The 22,406-nt window shown below is 50.9% G+C and overlaps 9 protein-coding genes across 9 annotated transcripts; 3 read left to right on the forward strand and 6 right to left on the reverse strand.

Moving 5' to 3' along the window:
- Positions 1–174: 174 nt before the first annotated feature.
- On the reverse strand, positions 175–2,137 carry ALTATR162_LOCUS10658 (uncharacterized protein; the record flags this gene model as incomplete). Its single annotated transcript, XM_043318296.1, has 3 exons — positions 175–301; positions 352–1,493; positions 1,541–2,137. 3 exons carry the CDS (start codon positions 2,135–2,137, stop codon positions 175–177), a joined length of 1,866 nt encoding a protein of 621 aa, XP_043174231.1.
- Positions 2,138–2,869: 732 nt separating this feature from the next.
- Positions 2,870–3,905, reverse strand: ALTATR162_LOCUS10659 (uncharacterized protein; the record flags this gene model as incomplete). Its single annotated transcript, XM_043318297.1, has 2 exons — positions 2,870–3,580; positions 3,636–3,905. The coding sequence occupies 2 exons, from the start codon at positions 3,903–3,905 to the stop codon at positions 2,870–2,872; spliced, it is 981 nt and encodes a 326-aa protein (XP_043174232.1).
- A 1,055-nt stretch (positions 3,906–4,960) lies between these two features.
- Positions 4,961–8,207, reverse strand: ALTATR162_LOCUS10660 (uncharacterized protein; the record flags this gene model as incomplete). The annotated part of the gene is made up of 3 exons (XM_043318298.1): positions 4,961–5,204; positions 5,256–8,043; positions 8,126–8,207. The coding sequence occupies 3 exons, from the start codon at positions 8,205–8,207 to the stop codon at positions 4,961–4,963; spliced, it is 3,114 nt and encodes a 1,037-aa protein (XP_043174233.1).
- A 1,856-nt stretch (positions 8,208–10,063) lies between these two features.
- ALTATR162_LOCUS10661 (uncharacterized protein) lies at positions 10,064–11,014 on the forward strand (the record flags this gene model as incomplete). Its single annotated transcript, XM_043318299.1, has 1 exon — positions 10,064–11,014. One exon carries the CDS (start codon positions 10,064–10,066, stop codon positions 11,012–11,014), a length of 951 nt encoding a protein of 316 aa, XP_043174234.1.
- Positions 11,015–12,405: 1,391 nt separating this feature from the next.
- On the forward strand, positions 12,406–12,895 carry ALTATR162_LOCUS10662 (uncharacterized protein; the record flags this gene model as incomplete). Its single annotated transcript, XM_043318300.1, has 4 exons — positions 12,406–12,446; positions 12,505–12,562; positions 12,676–12,768; positions 12,818–12,895. The coding sequence occupies 4 exons, from the start codon at positions 12,406–12,408 to the stop codon at positions 12,893–12,895; spliced, it is 270 nt and encodes an 89-aa protein (XP_043174235.1).
- A 322-nt stretch (positions 12,896–13,217) lies between these two features.
- Positions 13,218–15,003, reverse strand: ALTATR162_LOCUS10663 (uncharacterized protein; the record flags this gene model as incomplete). The annotated part of the gene is made up of 2 exons (XM_043318301.1): positions 13,218–14,644; positions 14,700–15,003. 2 exons carry the CDS (start codon positions 15,001–15,003, stop codon positions 13,218–13,220), a joined length of 1,731 nt encoding a protein of 576 aa, XP_043174236.1.
- A 533-nt stretch (positions 15,004–15,536) lies between these two features.
- ALTATR162_LOCUS10664 (uncharacterized protein) lies at positions 15,537–17,084 on the reverse strand (the record flags this gene model as incomplete). Its single annotated transcript, XM_043318302.1, has 4 exons — positions 15,537–16,282; positions 16,340–16,604; positions 16,663–17,013; positions 17,073–17,084. The coding sequence occupies 4 exons, from the start codon at positions 17,082–17,084 to the stop codon at positions 15,537–15,539; spliced, it is 1,374 nt and encodes a 457-aa protein (XP_043174237.1).
- Positions 17,085–19,293: 2,209 nt separating this feature from the next.
- ALTATR162_LOCUS10665 (uncharacterized protein) lies at positions 19,294–20,862 on the forward strand (the record flags this gene model as incomplete). The annotated part of the gene is made up of 1 exon (XM_043318303.1): positions 19,294–20,862. One exon carries the CDS (start codon positions 19,294–19,296, stop codon positions 20,860–20,862), a length of 1,569 nt encoding a protein of 522 aa, XP_043174238.1.
- Positions 20,863–21,415: 553 nt separating this feature from the next.
- Positions 21,416–22,165, reverse strand: ALTATR162_LOCUS10666 (uncharacterized protein; the record flags this gene model as incomplete). Its single annotated transcript, XM_043318304.1, has 3 exons — positions 21,416–21,612; positions 21,663–21,971; positions 22,090–22,165. The coding sequence occupies 3 exons, from the start codon at positions 22,163–22,165 to the stop codon at positions 21,416–21,418; spliced, it is 582 nt and encodes a 193-aa protein (XP_043174239.1).
- Between the last annotated feature and the right edge of the window lie 241 nt (positions 22,166–22,406).

The raw sequence follows: 22,406 nt of genomic DNA on the forward strand, positions 1-22,406 counted from the left end.
ATAATCCAGATGTCTCTACCCATGCAGAACGACACTGACGCAGGTAGCGATGAGCTGCCGGCCTACTGCAGAGGTATCCTGAAAACCTGCTCTAAGGCCATTACTTTTTGGTTGTACCCGCGTTCCACAGCTCGGAGGACGCATGCAACTTGCGAAACTACTCCCAGTATCCGCTTAGAGAGCACCAGTCGACGCCATCTTCTTGCGGAGATGGTTCTTGTACTCGCCGATGCTTCCGTCCCACCGGCGGACGGTCTTGTGTTCGCAAACCATAATGTCCTTTGCAATCTTGTCGAGCAATCTGTTCGTTGTTAGCAGGCTATTTAATCATCGAGAGAACAATGAACATACCGGAAGTCGTGGGAAACGACGACGACACCACCGCTGAAAGCGTTGATGGCATCAGCCAAACTGTCGATGGTTGGGATATCCAGACCGTTGGTAGGCTCGTCGAGCAGCAACATGTTAGGTCCCTCAATAGCAAGCAGAGCGAATACGATACGGGACTTCTGACCATCGGAGAGAGTGGCCATCTTGGAGGTCTGGGCCTCACCAGTCATACCGTAACGGCCGAGCTGTTGGCGCCAGTATTGGAGATCTTGGCTGATGTGGTGGAACTTGTCGCGGACGAAGTCAAGGGCAGACTTGGTAAGGTCGAGCTGCTCAGCGGAGTGCTGGCTGTACACACCGAGCTTTAAGTGAGTGTGGCGCGATACAACACCAGATGTGGGGCTGAGCTTTCCGGTGAAGATGTTGAGCAGAGTCGACTTTCCAACACCGTTGGGTCCGACAAGAGCTGTTCGGGAGTCCATGTCGACACCAAAGTCGAGGTTCTCGTACAGGTTGTCCTTTGGATCTCCGGAGTAAGAGAAGCTGACATCGTCGAGCGAAAGCACAGGTGGTGGCAGCTTCTCGACATCGGCGAAACGGAAAGTGAAGACACGGTCAACGGCAACGGGCTCAATCAGACCGTCAGCCTCCATCTTGTCCAAGATCTTCTGGCGAGACTTGGCTTGCCTGACCAAGTTGGCGTAGGTACCAGCGGAAGCAATGAACTTCTTGATATGCTTGATCTCATCTTGCTGCTTCTCGTAGGCCTTGGTCTGGTTGACCTCCTGTTCAGTACGAGTCTTGTGGTATGTGTCGTAGTTACCTCCGTAGTAGAGGAGCTTCTTTTGACGCATGTCAATCATGTTTGTGCAGACACCGTTCAAGAAGTCCATGGAGTGGGACACGAGAACCAGAGTGCGCTCCCACTTCTTCATGTACTCCTCAAGCCACACACAGGCTTCCAAGTCCAAATGGGCAGTAGGGTCGTCGAGCAGCAGCAAGGCGGGCTTGACGAAGAGTGCCTTGGCGAGCGCGACACGCATACGCCATCCACCGGACATGTCCTTTGTCTTCTTGTTGATGGTGTTCTTGTTGAAACCGAGACCGGTGAGAATGAGGGATGCGCGGGTGTGGAAAGTTGACGGGTCCATGTCTTCTTGACGCTGACAAAGGGTTAGTGAGGTTTACTTTGATTTGATCTGGCTAGTACATACCTCGTAGATGTCGTCGAGAAGAGGGCTCTCGGACCATCCTTCTCAAGAATATCCTCAGCCAGCTTCTCGAGACGGGCCAACTCGTTCTCAGCCTCACGGACGACCCACTCCAAGGCACCCAACTCAGTCTTGGGGGCACCCTGGTTCAGCAGGTAAATGTCGATGTGCTCTGGGAAGGGGAACTCGCGCTTGTCGATGGCCTTGAGAAGGGTTGTCTTTCCGCAACCGTTCTCACCCAACAGACCGTATCGTCGGCCGTAGTTGATCTCGAGGGTGGAGTCGTTGAAGAGGACCTTTCCGTGGAACACGAGCGATGCAGAGATGATCTTGACATCGCGCGACTGCTCGAGGGAGGCGAGCACACCAGTGGTGACACGGTCGGACAGACCGTGCTTGTCCTCCTGCATGGTGAGCTTCTTGACCTCCTCGTTCAGCTCGAGGTCCTCGACCTCGTCGCCGTTCTCAGAGTTGGCCTTGGAGGCATTCTTGGAGTTGGCCTTGGACGACAACTTGGAAGTGGCCGTCTTCTTGGGCTTCGCATCGCCGTCAGCGGCGCGCTTCGCTTGGCGGGCAGCTTTTGAGGCGGAGACCATGGTGTCTTAGTGGTGTATGAGTGAAGACTCTAGGATGGTGGAAGGAGGAGGAAATTTCGTAGGGGAGGGAACAACGTCAATCTGTGCCCGCTAAGTTTCTTATCGATTGTCGATACCCAAAGGTTCTGTTTCAGGTCCCGTTCGAAGCGCAAACACTCGGATATGAAAACGAGTGGAGTATTGAAGCGCTGCAGGTGATGTAGAAAGAGAGGATATAAGAGTAAGAAACTGTCAGGGCCGATCAAACAATGCGACCCTGTGAATCAATTTTCTTACTTGTGGCGAATGCTGCGCACGGCCAATGAGCGCTCCCCCACCATCATCATAGGGCAAGTAAGGCGCTCAGCGGCTGGGCTGAGCGCTGACACCGCTGCACCTGTGTCTCCTTAGAAACCCGAGCCATGCGACAGATATACGGTATTGATGCTTTCTGGGATGAAAAACATTTGCATGTGTATTTAATACGAGTCTGCTCCCTATCTGAAGTACTGCGCGATATGTCCCTCAACAAGGAGTAGGCAGATCCGTCTCTCTGAAGAAGAGTTTAGTGTCCGGTGAGTACATACTCTCAAGATTTCACGTAGCCATAAGCTTAGCAGAATGAATTAAAAAGTATCATTGGTATTGGGTATTATGTGTTTGGTTGTTGAGCATTGTGGGTACTCCTCGGAAAAGCGACGATCGTCATACATGGTTCTTATCTTTACCAGCCTCAACAACGATAAGCCTGTGCTATATACCAGTCTGATTGCTCCCACTATTGCTGGGTACCATGGTAAATTCAGTACTGCTTCTTCCACTGTCTGATTTGTTCTTCTCCATATCTCTTTCTTCTCTCTCATTGTCTACTCTCTTCCGTAACCTCTCTCGTAGTCTTTCCAGTACTTTCGTCTCTTCCGCATTCAGACTCATATCGTCTGGTAATACGACTTCTGCGCCGTTGATTTCAATCTTGTCTCCTGCTTGGTCGTAGTGTTGTTGTTCTACACTCTTTTTTCGTTCTAACCCGCCTCTCGCATCTGGCACCACCTCTTCGTCTTCAATTTTCGCTTTCCGTAGGTCCAGAGGTGTCCACCAGTATATTGGGAACTGTCTTTGGATGTTGTTGATGACGAGTCCAACCATGACCATGAGAGTGGTGCCCCAGAGAACAAGTCCAACGAAGTACCAGCCCATGGCCGTAATGATGGGGTCTGTTGCTGCGAGCACTGCGGATGCGCCGCCTGGAGGATGTACGGTGTTGGTCAAGAGCATGACGGCAGACGCGCAACCGCATGCTACAGCGCCTGCGATCCACTTTATCGAATCGTACTCTGAGTGGTATTGGAACAACTTCGATATACCGACACCAATAAGTGCGGAGATACCATGGCCTAGCAGGGCATTGCGAGGTTGGCCGAGTGGTGAGCGTATAGAGTTATACTCGAGGACTGCGGAGGCACCCTGAGTAATCGATCAGCACAACACGTCGCCACCTCCTCAGTCATGAGTAACGTACAAAAGATGCGATTAATGCTGGTGGCTGGTGCCATTGTATACTATCCGTATTGTTGAAGACCGCCGCTACAACCGCCAGACCACAGAAGGCACCTAACAACGACCAAAACGCTCCGAGGATATTCCCAACATCTTGTCGCGTCTCTTTCCTATGCCCGAGAAACCTCGACACGGGCGTTGGAAGCTTGTGTAGCGGTGAAGGGGGGATGATGCGATTGAGGTAGCGGTCGATATCAAGATCCCATTCTCTGGCACCGGTAAATACACCCATGATGTCCAGGTAAACCTGGAAACAAAACAGAGTCTTCACTCAAAGTATAAGTAAGACTAGCAACAGATCGACAACGGTTATAAGAAACCAGGTTTCAAGGTCTTGGGCGCGAACCGCAAAAACACTCGCGCAACCGAAGTCCCTCATCGCGCCATTTATTCCGGGACCCAGCATCAGAGAACTGTGCCCTCATCCGCTCACTTACGATTCGAATCGCACAAACACGCGCATTTACCCTGACGTTGACCTGGCACATGCGCGACGATCTGAGGTAAAGGTTCACGCGCAATAAGTTGGGCTTTACGTAAAATTACGTACCACAAACACCACTACAATATGGCTTTGTGAACATCTCCTCGGTTCCGCGGAAACGCTCCGTGAATTGGAGATGTGAGACTGAGGTGTTTTTGAGAGTGTACGACATTTATTGGAGGTACTTGTGTTGTGGTTGTTGTGATGATGATGGTTGTACGAGTGAGAACCTGGTCGCAGACGTTGAGCTGGCTAACAACAGTGTTCAGCAAGTGAGTCAAAGCGGATGTTTTGGAGACTGTAACATGTTGCACTTGTTTTCGGATATATTGAGTTGCGCAAGATACCGTTGTGCCTGAGATTGTACTACCTGCCATGCGTACAAGGCCGGGAGTCGACAGCCTGACGATCTACGTCATCCCTGCTGTCGCCACCCTAGACATCCGCCTACATGGATCTCACATAAACAGTACACAGGACTAGCAGAAGGCGGTAAATTTGAAGCTCTTGAAAGTCACGTGTAGCGAGATACAAATACTAGACACTGTATTATGCTATAATGTAAACGGGTATAAATCTACTTGGAAAGGTGTCGAAATTACGACCACGCTACGCATCAAATCATGGTTGGAGTGCGCTCGATATTTGTAACGCAAGTAGCACCGCGTCCTTGAAAAGGGAGACACCGCCATTCGATGCAACTTCATGCGCCGCTGACAGATAAACGCCTCATGACTGTAGTGCGCCAGCCTAAAAATTCTATACCCATACATTCCGTGATTCTCCGAACTCCTTTGAAGACACTAAATGCTCCTGCGATTAGGTACCCGGAACAGGAACTGCAAGTCCTCAGGACTGAGGCGATCCATTGCAACCTTGTCGTTGTTCACCGTACCAGCAATCATAGCCGCCTTCTTCTCTTGCAGCGCAACCATACGCGACTCTACACTGTCCTCGATACAGAGGCGAGTGATCACACATGGGCGACGTTGCCCAATACGATGGCATCGATCAGCAGACTGCCACTCGGCTGCTGGGTTCCACCATCTACATTTTGTTAGCAATCTGTGAGAAGACATGGCCAGAGATGACACTTACGGATCGACTATGAATACCCTGGAAGCTTCGGTAAGGTTAAGTGCAACACCACCAGCCTTGAGAGAGACAAGGAAGACCTCAACATCCGGGTTCGTCATGAAGTGATCGATACTCTTTTGGCGTTGGGCAGGCGTCATGCTACCATCTAACATAACCGTGTTGAAACCGGCGCGACGCAGACGCCACTCAATGAGTTGCAACATCGACGTGAACTGACTGAAGACGATGGACTTGAGTGTCTGCTTCTTGCTGCGAAGCTTATACAGGTCGTATACCAACATCTCGATCTTGGTGGAAGAAGTCCAGTTCTCCATCTTGATACGGTTGATGATAGAGGTCTTCTTGACAGAGTCCTCATCTTGCTCAAGCTCAGGTTGCTCGAAATCGATAGACAGGGCAATGTGACAGCGAGGGCAGTCTGCTTCCGTACCAGATGCTTCACAAGTATCCATAAAGTCCTTGATACAAGCGCGACAAAACTCGTGACGGCAGTGAGAGCGTACCGCGTCCTCGGCAGGCTCATCGCAGATGTTACACACGTAGACGTTGCCAGCACCTTCAACCGCATTCTTCTTCAGCAGCAGATCAGGGTGGTTAGCGACTTGTCGCATCTGCATAATGAGACCGAAGATGTTGGCGTAATTGTTTAGCATGACACCTTGCGCAACATACGTATCGAACTTGCGCGAGGAGTTCGACATGATCGAGGTTGAGAAGTCGCGTTCTACCTCGCTGAAGAACTCGTTGTGAATGATGATATCCTTCATCGGAAGCTCCATCGAGTTGGTGTGATCGCGCTTCATACGTCGTAACATGATGCGAGCAGTAATCAAGTGAAGCTTCGTCAAGGCTTCTTCGCGAAGCTGGACGTCATCGCCAGTGATTGGGTTGAGGAGCTCCTGGTTAAACACTGAAATGTGCTCAGACGCACCGTGGTTGCAAGCAACACACATGTGATCATCGTCAGTAGCCCAGTGCAGCTTCTCGCAGTCACACGAACGGCAGAAATAGTCCGCAAACGGACGAACCTCCAGAAAACGAAGAAGAGAGAAGAACTCTCCGATGCGGTTCTGGACCGGCGTACCGGACAAGCACCACTTGTAGTTACTAGTAAGTGCAAAGCAAGCCTTGGCTACGCCAGTGTTGCGGGACTTGATGCTGTGCGCTTCGTCTAGAATAAGGCGGTGGTAATGGATAGCGTGGAGTGCAGATGCTTCCTTGATAATGTCCTCACCGCGAGACCATCCTTTAGTTTCTTTACGGTGGAGTGATTCCAGAGAGTTGTATGAGACCATGATTACGTCGTAGGACTTCAGCTCCTTGATCGACATCTTCTTGCACTTCGCGTTCGTGCCGTGATACACCAGGACCTTGAGTTTGTTGTCTGTGTATTCGCGGATCTCGTTGGACCATTGCATCAGAGCGACTGGCGGAACACAGACCAGCGTCGGCTGCTTTGCAGGGTAATCGGACATGATCAGGGAGACAGCCTGAATAGTCTTGCCCATACCCATCTCATCTCCGAGCAGCCCACCCTTGTAGTGAGTCTTCTCTTGCCGAACCATCCAACTAAGGCCCTCCAGTTGGAATGGCTTTAATCGTCGGGTGATTGACTCTGGCTGCTCTGCCTTCTGAGTTTCGAGGACTGGGATCTTCTTGAGATCATCCCACATAGTGCGCAGCTTTGGATGCTGTTGCTCTGCTCGCTCACGGTTCATGGCGCGCTTCCGCTCCCACTTATCCGCGATATGTGCGAACCTCGCGCGACGACCGACCGCATCCTCCTTCTCGCCTCTTGTGAGCTTCTTCTTCCGGCCGCGAGCTGCTTTGGGATTCGCCGCGATAATGTTCTTCACACGCGCACTCGTTGTCATCAGAGGCTCCTCATCGCTATCGCTAGCCATGGGTGTTTCGATGTCGTTGAGCAGAGAGTCAGCGTCATCCGCGTCGTCAGGACGGAACTCTCCACCATCGGACTCATCGTCATCAAGGAAGTCCTCCTCTGTGAATGTTCCCTTCTTCTTCGCACTAGAACGTGTGGAACGGCCACGCTTCATCGAAGATTCTTGAGCCTTGCCCTTGCCCTTGCCTTCGAAAGACGGAGGTGAGGACAGCTCATCTATCAGTGAATCCCGATCGTCATCGCTGAAGACCTCTTCGACCTTAGCTTTACCCTTGCCCTTGCCAACATACGAAGGCGCTTTCCTGCGACGCGAGGGTGCAACTGGCTCATCTTCAGACAGCATGTCTTCATCTTCGTCTTCCTCAGTCTTCTGGCGCTTGTTGTGTGGCGCATCCTCTTCGTCCTCCAACTGCATTTGTAGAGCGATCTCAGCATCCATGTCGAGCGCCATGTCTTCGGAGTCGGAGTCTAGTACGGCGCTGCGAGATCGCTTAGATGAGGTGCTTTGCGAAGGCGTCGTAGCCTTGTTCAGCCGACTACGGGCGGGCATCTTGCCGCGATTGACTGAGGCGGCTGGCGTGGTCGATATGCTGGTTCCCGGTGTCTCGTAATCTGAGTTCTCGAGAGAAGGTGAGCCAGTTGAGCTTTCTTGCTCGGCTTGTTGCGCGTTCAGCCCTGCTAGCCGTCCGCGAGTGGCGGGAGCTTTTTTGGACTTCATTGGAATCAATACTTCTTTTAGAACGCGGCGGCTGTTGGCGGATAGTGTGGGCGCCTCGACTTCGATTGAGTCGGTTTCGTGGTCGGAAGAGTTGGGTACGAAGGAGCGAGAGGCGCGAGTGCGCTTCTGCTTGTGGCGACTATCAGCCATGGGGGAATCTACCAGGACTGCAATCGTATTAACACGAGAGTAAGAAACCGCAATCACTGTTAAGCAAAAAGGTGAGAGTCGGAATCAGCCTACACATACCATTTGCAGGCGCTGGTGAAGGCACGGTGGCGACGTCATTCGCGACACCGGTCGACTTGCGGGTGGATCGCCGAGGCGCCATTATGATCGATTGATGAAAGGAAAAGCAAGTGAATTTGCGGCAGAGATCGAGGAACGCGCAGCGAACACAGGACCGATGGACAGATTAAATGAAAGACGGTAACCTCGACGGAGGGTGAGATGACAAGAAGCACTAATTGTGGAAGGGCAGATGTACCCCTGGCTCTTTCGCGCCGATAGTCTGTCGCGCGTTCACGCCTCCGGTGGCAAATTCAGGGACAGAGTCTAACGACGGCAAGGATTGCAAGGAAAATTGCGCAGATCGATCGTCTTGTGTAACACTGGCTCGTGTATGTACATTTCATCAGCCCAAGCTTGCCACATCCGTTGGATGAGGTGGGGAAGACGCGTCGCGTCTTGATGACGAAAGCACGTGATTAGTCCTATCTCAGCTCTTTACGGACTAGCGCTGACTACCACCCCGCTGTCAGCCCTTTTATGTACGGAAATGCTCCCGGCTTGAAGGAAGCAGAGCAAGTGCGTTTGGCTCAGACTGCTGCCTGGTTTTCTTTCGCGCTTGTACTTCGTCGAGTGCTCCTGGCTTTTGTCGTACCATCTAACATCCTAAAGTTATAGTTCATCAAGGCCATGTTGACCAAAAACCATCTCTTCCTGCACGCTGGCATCGCCTCAGAACCACCAACTATCGCCAGTTTAAGCGGCACAGGCGTTGTACCTCTTGTGATGTTTTTATGCTTTATAGGCCTTCCTAAAGAGGTTCGCTTCATGGTCTATGAGTGTTTACTCGAGCGGCGCATCAAACCTATGACATATCCAGATCAGGGAATCGCCTACGAGGTGATCACAATAGGTCCAACAATCGCTCAGGCGTCACACCAGCTCAGGACAAGGTACAGGTAGCGACGCGCTAACAGCGCCTCGGTGGACCGCTTGTGCTGTACATGATGAATGCATTCAGTTTCGTAGGAGACCTTTCCCGAACGCTATCCAAGGCTTACGTGTCCGATCAATGACATATACTACAACATGGTATGTTTCACCTGTATTTGAATGTGCAGGTGTAGCCAGTTCGAGCTTGACAGTGCCCACCACAATGATCCTAAACATCTTTCGATATGCCGCCAGTAACAGAAACCTCCAAGGCTACCAGACATTCGGTCACGGACGGTCGAGGTCGCTGATCCGATATTACGTCGAATTCGCACTGGTTAAGCTTCGCCACAATACTCACGTTGAGTGTCGAATTTTGGTTTATGGAGGTCGATTTAGCAATATAGAATCCGAAGACCATCGAGCGGACTACGTGTATGAGGACATAAACTGGCAAGGAGAGATTCAATGCAATGTTGTCCTGATTTCCGACTGTCAAGCTACACAAGAGTTCCTATCAAGAACAACGCCTCCTCAAGCTGGCAGTCGTCCACCCATGGAACTGGCTACATTTATTCAACGAGCTAATATGCGTTCGATACTCTCTCAGTGGCTACCGGAGAAGCCTCGAACATCGTAACAGAAGTACGTATGCTTCATGGAGGTGGCCACGGAAGAGAATCATATGCACATGGACTGAGCAACAGGGCATGGTACCGAACCTCGAGGACTTGAATGTGGTAGTGCTGCAAAAACAGTTGACAGAAGAAGCTTTTGACCATCGTGCAGGGGTTTCGATTTCGTATTCGAGTCTTTCCTTATGCTGCCTTGTGGTGAACGCTCAGCGACGGCTTGATCTATCTTAATCACCATCTGATTATGTACACAGCCTCTTCCTTACCTTTGTGCATTCATCAGGTCTTTTTTCGTGGCACATTGTTGCTATATTGAAGTCCCCTTGCTCTCCGTTAGGACTAAATTCCGACTACCTCAACTTCCTTCAGTCGACTACAAGCAACTGCATACATGCCTCGACTCACTCTCCCGAACAAAGCTCTCAAGTGGCAATCTTCCAAAGAGCTTGCTAAGCAGACTTCTGGTCTTCTCAATTTGCCATTGGATGTGCAGCGTCTCATCTTTGAGAACGTCCCAGCAAATATCTGGCGTTCAATTCCTATTTGCTGTGACGGCTTCTACTACAGTACCAAATCAATAGAAGTGAGCCTTCTTCAGGTCTGTGGTCAAGTCAACGCGGAGGCCGGTCACGCTATGCAACATGGCCAAGCAGATCAGCGCTGTGTGCTAGCATTCAGTCCTTTCCACCACTTTGGCGTCACTCGGGCGATCTTGGAGACAATCAGCCTTGGCCGTACGTACGACGAAATCTATACGAAGAGAGTCCCTAAGGATCAGAAGCCAGCTCTTGCTATCAGTCCACTGGCTGCTGATTTAGCCTTCGAGACTTTTGATCGTAGTATCACGAAAGCGATCAGTCATCATTTTCGAGGAGACCTCTGGGTGCCCGAACTATCCCAAGACAAGTTCAACACATTTATTACCCAAGTTCTCCTACAGTTGCGCCGAAGCCCGGAAATTGAGTTACATCTCCATCTTCCTAAGCGGAGGATGTTCATGCTTATTAACCAGTATTTCGAATGGATTGGGCCTATAATTGCCTATTTCGTAGATCTGGTTCATGGAAACCAGCCAGTGATTACTGGTACGTTGCGCTTTCGTCTCACCATTGTTAGCGAAAACGAAGAGATTCAGCATCTATTGCAAACTGAATGGCCACAATCCCAAGTCGGCAGCGCGAAATGGGAAGTGGCAACGGAGCAGGACCAAGGGGCATGGGATGAGCTCGATAAGTCTACCCATATCGAGTACCAGGACAAGGACGAGGAGTCGAGAGATCAGAGAGAACGAGCTGCCTATCTTGTTAAATGCAAGAAGGGTCGTGCATACAGTCTCATTTAGTAATACGGATAGACGGTATAGTCACTTGGGTTAGGACTGATCTGAATTCGAGTCTTTCACAGTCGTTCAACAAAGTAGCTCATCGCATGTGTTGTTGTATGGAATTTCAAGCCAGTCTTCGATAACATCACATATCTAGAACGCGGCGATCTATAAAATCCTTGCAAACATATATTCAAAACGTCCAAATGTAGCAGTCAACATCATTATAGCGATCGCTATGCCACAGCTCATGATCTTCTTCGGTTGGTGCCTCCCATCGCAGTTTCGGCTCGTTACGAAGAAACTCGTATTTTTGATAGTTTTCGTCATATACGAGACCAATTTTGTATTGTGGGTAGTCGTAATGACCAAATCATACCGACTAGGGAGTTTCCCTTCCCCAGAGGTTATACTTCCTCTCACAAGCCATTCGAGCCGTGAGTCCTCAAGTTGTGATCTGTCGAGAGGAAACATGATCTTCACCTGGACATCTGTACCCTCCCGGATTTTGGGTACGCAGTGATGATATATTTTTTGGAGTATTGTATCGTCGTACTCGGTCATTGGTGGGCAACGGTTCTCGTGGATACGGTCTCAACTCTTGTCTTTCAAGTAACGGATTGATATTACCTGTGTGAATCTACCGAGTTTGGCTGATGTTTTGGCTGCTGGGTGGCTTGTCTGGTATAGCAGGTCGTGTTAGTGACCCAGAAGATCAGCGTCTAGGAACACCAGACGAACGCGCAACAGCCTTCCATAACAATGATCAAGATGGGTTGTCTGAGTTTTTTGAGGTAATCTTTTACCTCATCGTTCAGGAGGCGATTGGTTATTAATAGCGCTGTAGGAGGCCTTACTTCCCCATACTTGAGGCCGTGCTGTTCTGCAAGTATAGGTCAAACTTCCCGTTCGGGCACATAATTGTAAATCAAGAGCTGAGTGTCTTTGGGGAGATCAAGGAAACGGAATCAACCGGAGATGTCGTCCATAGTTTGTTCATGTGACAATGAAAAGAAGACGTTGTCGTCACTCTAAAGCCTCTACGAGCAAGACGCTAGCCGGATACCTTTAGGGTAATGTTTGGGGTACAACTCATAGAGAGAGCTTCTTCTTAGGTATGCGGAGGAGAGAATGTTGACGTTCGGGAAGTTCCCGGTTCACTTGCATCTGATGCAGCGCACAGACCAACACGCGGCTGCAGGCGTCGCAAGACATGACGATGGTTCAGGCACCTCTTCCAGCTGCCGCCATCGACGTCAACCACCCCTAAACTCCATCTTCCGCTACAACATCCTCTATATCGTCAATACAGGTAGCGAACCACCTGACAATACCGCGATCGAAGCGCCGCCGCCACCGCCGATAAGCTAGCCGCCTCCGAACGATACCGAAGCTACAACTCGCCCATCATGGTGAAGCCCGTTGTTTCCGCGATGAATGCTTGGACATGGTATGCGCGAAGTGCCCTGCGAGAAATAGCAGTAGCAAGAAAGCTGATGGAGTGATAGCATCGTCGTGTCCCTCTTCGCCATCGTCATCCTCTCCACGATCGGAGCGCTGTTCAAAGTACGTCTACCACGCGCCTAAGCTTTGAACATCTGCGAATATCTCGAAATCTCTTCTCGCGTTTAAGACCGTATGAGTACAGAACAGAACAAATGCTAATACGCATTTCGCAGGGACACAGCGGCACCGTAATGGGAGGACATGAAGACCCCGAGGATGGTGGCGCAGTTGCTGGCGCGGTATTCGGCGCCGTCTTTATATACATCGTACGTGTTGATCCGAACAAGAGCATCGCAGCTTGCTAATAGCTTCCAGGGCTTCTTTGTCTTCTGCGGACTACAAGCCTTCCTCCACATGCGCGAAAGCCGTCGCGGCGCGATAAGCCTGTCATGAACCTGAACAGCGTGCAAAACATGATCGAGGGATAATGCAGGATGAGACTTCATCTGGAAAATCATTGGATGCGGCGACAGAGCATCAAAGCAGGCATGCGTCATTGCGCCTGTGGAGGAGAGGCGAAGAGCACTTGTACATTGTAATATGACACACGGCGTTTAACAGGCACAGGCGGGTTCATACATTTCCGTAGCAAGACATTGAGTTAGTGTAATATGTGCTATCTGTACATATGCATAAGCCCTGTATATCCATCCGTCGAAGTAGGATGGCCAATCCACGTACCAACGCCAGGATGTGCTAGTCAGGACTTTCCCATCTACCAGTCCCTCTCCCACAGCGGCTCGAGCGTCTTGCTCATATATGGACCATCGAGCCAGTAACCCAGTTTTCCGTAGTAACTCCTCACGCCAACACCAGAGATGACACTGATCTTACTACTTCCATGTTCTTCTCTAGCTATCCGCTCTGCCTCTTCCATCAAAAGCGTACCATAACCTTGATGCTGGAACCTCTTTGGATCCCTAGCATGAATAGGTACAGCAGATCCGTAAACGTGCAACTCGCGCACCAGCGAAGAAGGCTGGCCAGTCAACTCTGGTCGGAAAGTGTGCTCCTTCGAACATTGTCGTAGACGGAGCAGGGCGATCAAGATGTCTTGCTTCGGATCTTCGTACGCTAGGAACGTTTCCCAACCACCGTTGGCTGTGTAATCCCGACGTACCAACTCGACCTGGTCGGGACGGATCTTATGCTTTACTTCGTTGATACCGACCTCACGTGTCCGTACATCGCGACACGAGGTACCGAAATCCTTCATCCTTGCCAGTGCCAACTCTCGCAAGTTACCGTTCTCAACACCAGATGTAACAAGCGGCATGGGGATGTCGCGCTGCACGCGGTAGATACGCGTCCATGGGGGCACCAGCGCCAGAATGCGTGCTACGATATCGATAAGGGCGTTTGGTGTGTAGTTCTTGTATCTTCCCGTCCGCCAGAGTTCGTATAGCCCTGTACCGCGGATGACGAGCGTAGGGTAGATCTTCAGTCCATCGGTCCGGAAGTCTGGGTTCGAGAAGTACTCTACGAACTGATCTAGATCACGCTCCATACCGACGTTAGGCAGATCCGGCATCATGTGTGAAACCACTTTGAATCCGGCGTCTTTGGAAAGACAAAAGGTCTTCGCTACGGCGGCGACAGTGTGGCCCCGGTTCGTATCGCGCGCCACATCTTCGTAAAGCGATTGTACACCAATCTCGAGACGTGTGCATCCGTACCGTAACATGGAAGAAAGATGTTGGTCCAAGCAGTAATCTGGCCGTGTTTCAATGGTGATGCCAACACACTTTATGTTACTCATCTCGCCGGCGGCAACAGCCTCGTCAACATCTTTGGTCTGGTATCCGGAAAGCGCGTTGTGCAGTTGTGAGATGAACTCATCTCGATACGACTCTGGTAGTGACATGAATGTACCGCCCATGATGATGTACTCAACTTTATCGACACTGTGACCAAGTGACTTGATCTGGTCGACTCGTCCACGGGCCTGTTCATAAGGATCATATCGCGCTCGGATAGCGCGCATAGATGTGGGTTCGTAACCTGTGTAAGATTGTGTTGAATATTCAAAGTCTGAGTCTGGACCTCCTGGGCAGTATACACAGATGTTACCAGTGTAGGCAATGTGTGGGCAACGGTGAGGTTTGCACATGACCGCCACTACTGCAATACCAGATGATGTACCTACAACACACATTAGTTTTGCGACACTCAATCAACATCGTTTCAGACGACATACGGATCGGCTTGGCGATGAGTTTTGGGAGGATATATTTCTTATAGTGCTCGGGCACCGCCGCGATAATCGCTGTAAGCGGGGGTTGACTCTTCAGATAGTGCTTCTTAGCGATCTGGCCCCGCAAAGAATTCAAGTTGAGGTCCTTCTTGGGTTTTGAGCCATCGGCCTGCGATTCATAGTCCTGGATGAGTGCTGAGGCGATGTCTGCGCATGCGCGCATGTAACGCTCGTTTTCGGGTGGCAATTTGACATTCTTTGGTAGTCTCCTCTTGTGTTGCGTCTCTGTTACTGTCATTGTCGCCATGGCGGGCAGTTTTGTTGTTCGGAGTTTGCGATTTAGTGATGGCGAATCTTGAGGACTCAGACCCTGGATGTGGAAGTCACGGGTGGGGGTGGGATTTATTCTAGGCTAAGATGCTTTCATACTAGTGCAATCGCTTCAACCTGTGCGACACCAGCAAATGGTGAATGGAGTCGTCCTTACCACAAAGCCACTCTTACTCTTCGATGATGCGCACCCAATGCATCAACAGCTCCAATATCGGTGTCGCCAAACTAAGACAGAATCCCCGTGACTATTGCCATGGAATACGAACGGGCCTATCAGACGCGCCGTATGCAACACCAACGAGGTTTTCAAAATCACAGGCGCCAGCAGACATTAAAACCTGATCGTATAAAAGCACCCGTGCAACAGGCAGCCTTTCAATGGGTGATAAAACTGACTCATTATATACAGGAACTAATCAATAGAAACAGGCTGCAACGACATGCTCTATGATATCAATGCTATTCCTTCGTGCCTTCGCTTTTGGCTCATTATTGTGCGTCATGTCATTATGCGAAGCTAGACGGTGTCCTGTTGAGCCTTTGTCTAGGTTCAGCCTCGAGAACAGCACCTCCAAGAGGTACATCAACGCCATGCTGTAGGGGAGCGTAAAGCTCATCGTTCGTCGTCATGGCGGGGCTATCCTGCCTCGTTTCCGCTCTCAATGCGTGGACTTGTGCAGAGTTGCCGGGTACCGCGCCACGGCTACCCAGGTAGCTGAACCTCCCGATCTGACTACTTGTAGTCGCAGCCGTAGGGCGTTGTGGCTGTACAAATCCTGATTGCGAGCTACCAGAGCCGCGCTTGTCGCTAATGTCTGAGTTGGAGCGGAACTGTGTGCCGTACATGCCAGGACTGATCTCTTGACTACGTCGACCCTGACCATTGGCAACGACTCCACCGTCCGGACCGCCAGCCTCAGCAACAGCGGCCTTTTCAGTAAGCTCTGTAGCGACCTGGTGGGCATCGTACTCGTTGATACCAGCGGCAAGCAATAGGTTCTTCTTCTTCTCGATCTTGGCAGCGTGGTCCATGTCCTGACCTGGGTTGGCCGTCTCGTATTCTAGGATTTTGATGAACTTGTAAAACCCGGCCGCAATAATTGATCCGAGGATGGGTCCAAGCCAATAGATCCAGTGATAAGAAGTGAACTCCAGGTTGACGATAGCAGGGCCAAACGAGCGTGCAGGGTTTAGTGATCCACCAGTGAAGTACACTCCAGATAACTCTGTGACGAACAGTGCAAGACCAATACCTGTTTCAAGACGTTAGCATCCACGGCAAGCTAGATGAAGGCCTAATGGTTACGTACCGACTGGTGCGATAAAGGTACCCTTGTGCTTCTCAGCTGCCAACATGAAAATCGTGAAGACCAACTGTGCAGTGAGGAACATTTCAATGAACAGACCTTGTACGACGCTGGTGTTACCACCGAGGGTAGTTCGAACGTTCAGGTCACCTGGAAACATGCACTGGACCAAACCAGCCGCAGCCATACCACCAAGAATTTGAGTGACGAACAAAAGGCCACCACGAACCCAGGGGAGTGCGCCAATCAGGCACATGCCGAACGTAACCTGTATTGGTATTAGCAAACTCATTTGGCTAAAAGTGCAGCAGGGCGAGGTTACTTACGGCCGGATTGAACAAACCACCACTGATTCTGAAGAAGACCCAAGCATTTACAGCAAGTGAGAAGCCAAAGCAGAGTGCAATGTATTGCAGCTGCTGAGGGTTGCTACCTGCCTCCGCTACTGTCTGGCCTCCGGATGAAGGTATACTATTTGCGACTTGCGCGCCGGATAAGGCGAAGTATAGAAAGAGGACGGTGCCGACAAACTCTCCGCACATGGCGATGAAGTGGTTGCGGACGTTATCTGGAACGCGGCTTATATAAGGCATACGAAGATCTGAATCGGTGAGGTTGGCATTGGGGTTGGCGGCCTTGGTGAAGGGAAGCGCAAAGGCTTTCCCTTGGACAGGTTCCTGTCACGATAATGTCAGTATTGTTTTCCATGCTGATATCCCTATCAGTCGCAACGTACGTTGATATTCATCGTGACGATATGGCTCCTGAGCCAGAGAGAATGGGAAAGTAAACGTCCAGATCGAAAAGTATGATCTACATTACACAGAAGAAGATGGTGATGAGGACAGCGAACAGAAGACAAGCTCGACTTAGTTATCCACGATAATATCAACACACATCATTACTAGAATAGTCGCTTTCTGGCTCTACAGCTAACGGCTACTCGAATGGTTAAAGCAGGGTGTCGTCATGCTTCAGCCGTTGACGCGACGGCCGCACGTCTGGATCCCGAACTACCATGCCTCCTATGCCCAAGATCTACTGGTAATATCTGGAGTTGGGTCAACGTCGAGCCGAAAGCGGTAACAATGTGGCTGACCCAGCATCATAGTTGTCTCGAAGCAGCGACGGGTCGTGATTGTAGCTGGGATCTGTCACGAAAATGTGGCGCACTAGTATCGGGGCGGGCTCCGCAGGTCGATCCAGGCCACGGCAGAGGGAACTATATCCCGATAACCAGTCTACCAACCGTTCGTCCATAGAGTTTTTCTATGAGGACGTCATGCGGAAATGATCGCAAAATGCTGTATTGTTGATACATTTGAAACTCAAGCAAGGTTAACGACCAAGTATCACCAATCACAAGAACGATCGTTCATATCTTGCGAGTACATCGCACTACTTAATACCAATATTGATGCATATATCGACAGGCGAAATACCCGACTGCAATTGTGGGTGGCTGACCCTAAAACAGGCTTCTGCTGGTACTAAGCGCGGACCTTACCTTGACAGATGGAGAGCATCGGGCTTCTATTCGGGCAATCGACTTCTCGAAATGGCACCACTGCAAGGCTTCCAGCGCATGGCTGTAGCTAAATCCGGAAAGCTCTTGGGAGTGGCAATAGGATGCCCTGGTGACCAACGCCGCATGTTCATGTTCGATGCATACCAGCCGCTACTGCAGTCCGGCGTGTGCGAGCAGAAGACATGTGCGAGTCTCAACATTGGTCCACATCGCTGTCATACTGACGCAACGACCTGTTATGTGGAAGCGTAGGGTTGTAGGCTCGCAGAGAATATGACCGTATCATTGTTGAATACTCTGACGCGACAAAAAGTTGGCCAGATACAAGTCTCAGCGCCCTTCAACGACCACGACAGTGAAAGCTCTACACCTCTGGATCAGATCGCTACGTGACTTTTGCGTCTGGTGTCGGAGAAATTCTTGCTTCAGTAGTTCGAAATGTTCTGGTCCATTGAGTACTTTCCGGTGTGTATATCACCAAATCGTTATGGACAGTTCGATAATGCGGCACACTCCAAACATGGCCAACGACTCGACGGAACGCTTACAGCTCGGGATTTAGGAACCCGCGCTATTCTGCAAATATCAGTAGCCTGGGTTTCTCAACAACACCTTCCGCGGGATGCAAGAGACAGGCAGAAATTACCGTTGAATGCAGCAGAAAACGCATCATTCAATCTAGATCGTTACGCGAGTCGGAGTATTCTCAATCTTGTCCAGTTCCGGCGTACGGCATGCTGTACCCCACATACCTAACTACAAACACCTGCAGGTGGAAATAATTGTACTCGTCCTCGCCAGCCCTGGCAGTACTACGAATATAATCTGTCTATCTGGCCCAAACTTCCATCAAGAAATCAACCATTCGTTTATTTCAAACCTCGCATCGGTGGTTTAGTGGTAAAATTAGCCGTTGCCATCCTTCACAGGACAGTTTCGGCTAGCCCCGGGTTCGATTCCCGGCCGATGCAGCGTAAGATCATTCTTTTTGAGTCTGTAGGACTTGTGGATGGTGGTGGTTGAAGTAGGGTTGGAAAGGGAGGATAGGATTTGGGGGTGGTCTGTGCGTAACGGTACCCGCCTGGTGCAAATTCGAACTCTCTTTTTGCCCTATCGCGCCACATGCACCGCCACGCACCCACCTCGCGTTTTCGAGACCCGCCATCTCTTTTCAGCTACGCGCCCACTCCGAGGCGATGTCTGCTTGGTTCATAATGCGCTGGCACACCGCAACCGCGGCTTTAGTCTTCAAAGTCGAGCTTCACTGCCATCGGCACCAGTTTCACGAGTAACCCATTCTTCACGCGGCGGTGAGGCTGTGGAAGAGATTCTGCCAGTAATTCACACAATCATAGTCTGAGCGTTATATTAGCAGCTCGTCCTTGACTTTAGTTCCCATTGATTGCAACTACACTACAAGTCCACCAATATGTTCACAGGAACAACGCCAGAATCGCTCATCCCTCGCTCGGATTCTCGAAATCCGGCTACAACGTGCAAAGGCATCACTAAATCCGGGCGACCTTGTAGACGTCCCATCGATGCAAAAGTATCTGAAGATGACGGTGTTATCGCCGTAGTATCTGTCGTCAGCGATGATAGCGGCGACGACGAAATTGGCGCTGCTGCCTACTTTTGCTGGCAACATAAAGACCAAGCCGAGCACTTGGCCGCACAAGCAACAAGTGGGCCGGCAACCCAACTTTACCCACTAAAAGAGAGAAACAGTATCGACACGCTCGTGGAACGACTGGGTGTCCTTGATTTTGGAGAACCGGACGAAGCTGCTACACGCCAGAAAAAGAACAATAGACAAGGAAGGCGGACATCTGGATCCCATCCGCCGCGGCACATTAACCGGCCAGCTACTTGGGACAATGTGGAGGGACCATTGATGTCTGTGCCGAGTGATGTGATGGCAGAGAGGAAACGCAGAGACCATCGTCCGTCGAAACCACCACCGCAGAGGAAGAAGCAGAGTTTCTGGGCATCGTTGTGCTGCGGGTCTGCAGACGACGACGAATACACTGAAGTTGTGCGGCATAAGAGGAGGACAGACGAAAAGCCAGTAGCGGAATATGATGGACAGCAGACACCAATGCAGCAGGTGCCTCAGCCACCACCTCGAGTACGACAAGATCATCGAAGGCAAAGCGCACAAAGTTCGAGACCGCCATCATCATCGCGACCACCTTCCGCATCTCGACCGTCAAATGATCCGCCTGGTCGCAAGCCACTGGGAGAGAAGCCCGCTCGACCCGTCAATCGAACGACGAGAGAAGAGTCGGAAACAGCCAAGTTGCTACGATACATCCCAAACACATTGCCACCACAACTCGCTTCTATTCTACTCGCACAACTCTCAAAGCCCCTCTCCCCCCACGACGAAGAAGGCTACATCTACATCTTCTGGCTCACACCCGAATCCGCCGGTCCCGCGCCATCCTCAGCCGCATCTACCCTCTTGACACCACCAGCACGTCCAGATCAAGGTCGACGAACCTCAGATGTCATGCGACAATACTCAGTTAAAGGCGGACAACGACAACAACCCAACACCGCTCGATCACGATCTGGTGACGCAAACGCTTCACCAGAAAAAGACACTATTCTCCTCAAGATCGGACGTGCAAACAATGTACATCGCCGTATGAACGAATGGACCCGCCAATGCGGGTATAGTCTCTCTCTCGTACGCTACTACCCCTATGTCTCTTCTTCTACACCTTCTCCACAGCCCTCGCCTGCACAGTCTCGACGCCAGTCAAATTCAAATACCGGCCTTACCTCTGATGGCGTGAGGAAGGTACCACATGCGCATCGCGTGGAGCGCTTGATTCATCTCGAGCTTGCAGATCAGCGCGTCATCAAGCAGTGTGATGCTTGTGGCAAGACGCACAAAGAGTGGTTTGAAGTCGAGGCCACAAAAGAGGGGGTTAAGAAGGTGGACGAGGTTGTTAAGCGGTGGGTGGAATGGGATGAAAAGACTAATGTGTGATGAGTTGGACATCGACTTGGGTATGATGATCCATGTGCGATCTCTACGAGATAGAATATGAGAGAATGAATCTTTTATACCGGTTCTAGCGACATGTAGTACTTCCTGTACGGTAGTCAGGCGTTCACCTTGTAATCAACGTTGTGAGATATGTGAGAGGGATGTGTATAGGAAAATTTCATTGGGGAATTGGGTATCTTGTGTAGCTATAGCAGCAATCAAACAATCAAGAGCAACAAAGGCTCGTACTCTTTGCAAAACGTCCCGATATCCGCGGGTTCAGAATGCAACTCAGGTATGGGGGTTTGTCCGACATAACGGACACTGTACAACGGAGCTTTTGGTAGTGGTGGTGGTGGCGGTGAACAGGGGTGAAGCGCGGTCGGTCTTTCAAGTGGTTGTTGCAACGAATCCAAAGCTTTTCCGTCTCTTTTGCGTCACATCCAGTGACGATTACTACCCCCAGCGGTGTTGAACCTCCTCTTCCTCATAATATGGTGCATTGTATGTACAGTCGGGGTTATTACTACACTCAGCGTCATGGTAATAGGTCTCAGAAAAGGCCGATGCGCGGTCGCCAGTCATTCTCGTTGACAGACTTTGGGTTGACGACGATCTGGTAAGGGAAGGGGTTGGCGTCGGTGGTGGTGATGGGTGGAATGTGGTCTTTCTCTCGGTTTACGATGGCGATGATCTTGTGCGCCGCTTTTTCTAGAGACTTGGTCATGGCACGACGGACCTTTAGTACATCTGTCACCATGATCAGTAACCTGCTTTGCGAAGAGGGTAAGAATGCGTACCAGTCTCGGTCCGTGGTTGTGCAAGGGTAACGTCCAGCGTCCACTGCTCCCAGCAAACGTCCTCGTCTGCCTTGCTAAAGAAATACGATGTCTTCTTTCGCTTCTTCTCAAAGAACTGCACTACAATCTGCCCCCTTCCTCTAGGCTGGTGTGTGCTGTCTATCGCCCGTACTAGCGCAAACGTCTTCTGTTCGATGAGTGTCTCGAGATCGACATCGTCGATAGCGGGGAGGGTAAGATCGAGGAGGTCGCGGGTCAAGGGAGAGATGGAGGTAAAGTACCGGTGGAAGAATATCGTGTGCAGTATCGCTGGAGCAAGGTCAACTATGGTCTACGGCGCTATCCGGGTGGGGAGACGTGAAGTGGGGTGAGAAAGTTGCGCCGATGCTCAAAACAGAGATTGTTTGGAAGGAAAAAAGGGACTTACCCTTGACGACATCCTTCACGCACGCCGCGTCGGCAAAGATCTCAAGGTTGTACTCTGGCCGCCTCCTTGTGTCCATGGTGGCATGTGCAGTCCTAGAACCCGAAGCGTGTTCAGAAGTCCGGGTAACGCGCCGCACAGCGTTCTTGGCGCTCGTGTCGCGGCAAGGCGCTCCAAGGCTGTCGAAGATGGTGGTGCCGGAGTCGCAACAGCAGTCTCGTGACGGTGAGTGGGTCCTTGTGGTGGAAGTCGTCGCGGGTGCAGGAAGTATGGAGCTGAAGATTCGGGGTTGTGCGGGGCAGGAGCGGACGAACACGACG

Source organism: Alternaria atra (genome assembly GCF_907166805.1).
Source record: "Alternaria atra isolate CS162 genome assembly, contig: 34, whole genome shotgun sequence".
Lineage (NCBI taxonomy): Eukaryota > Fungi > Ascomycota > Dothideomycetes > Pleosporales > Pleosporaceae > Alternaria > Alternaria atra.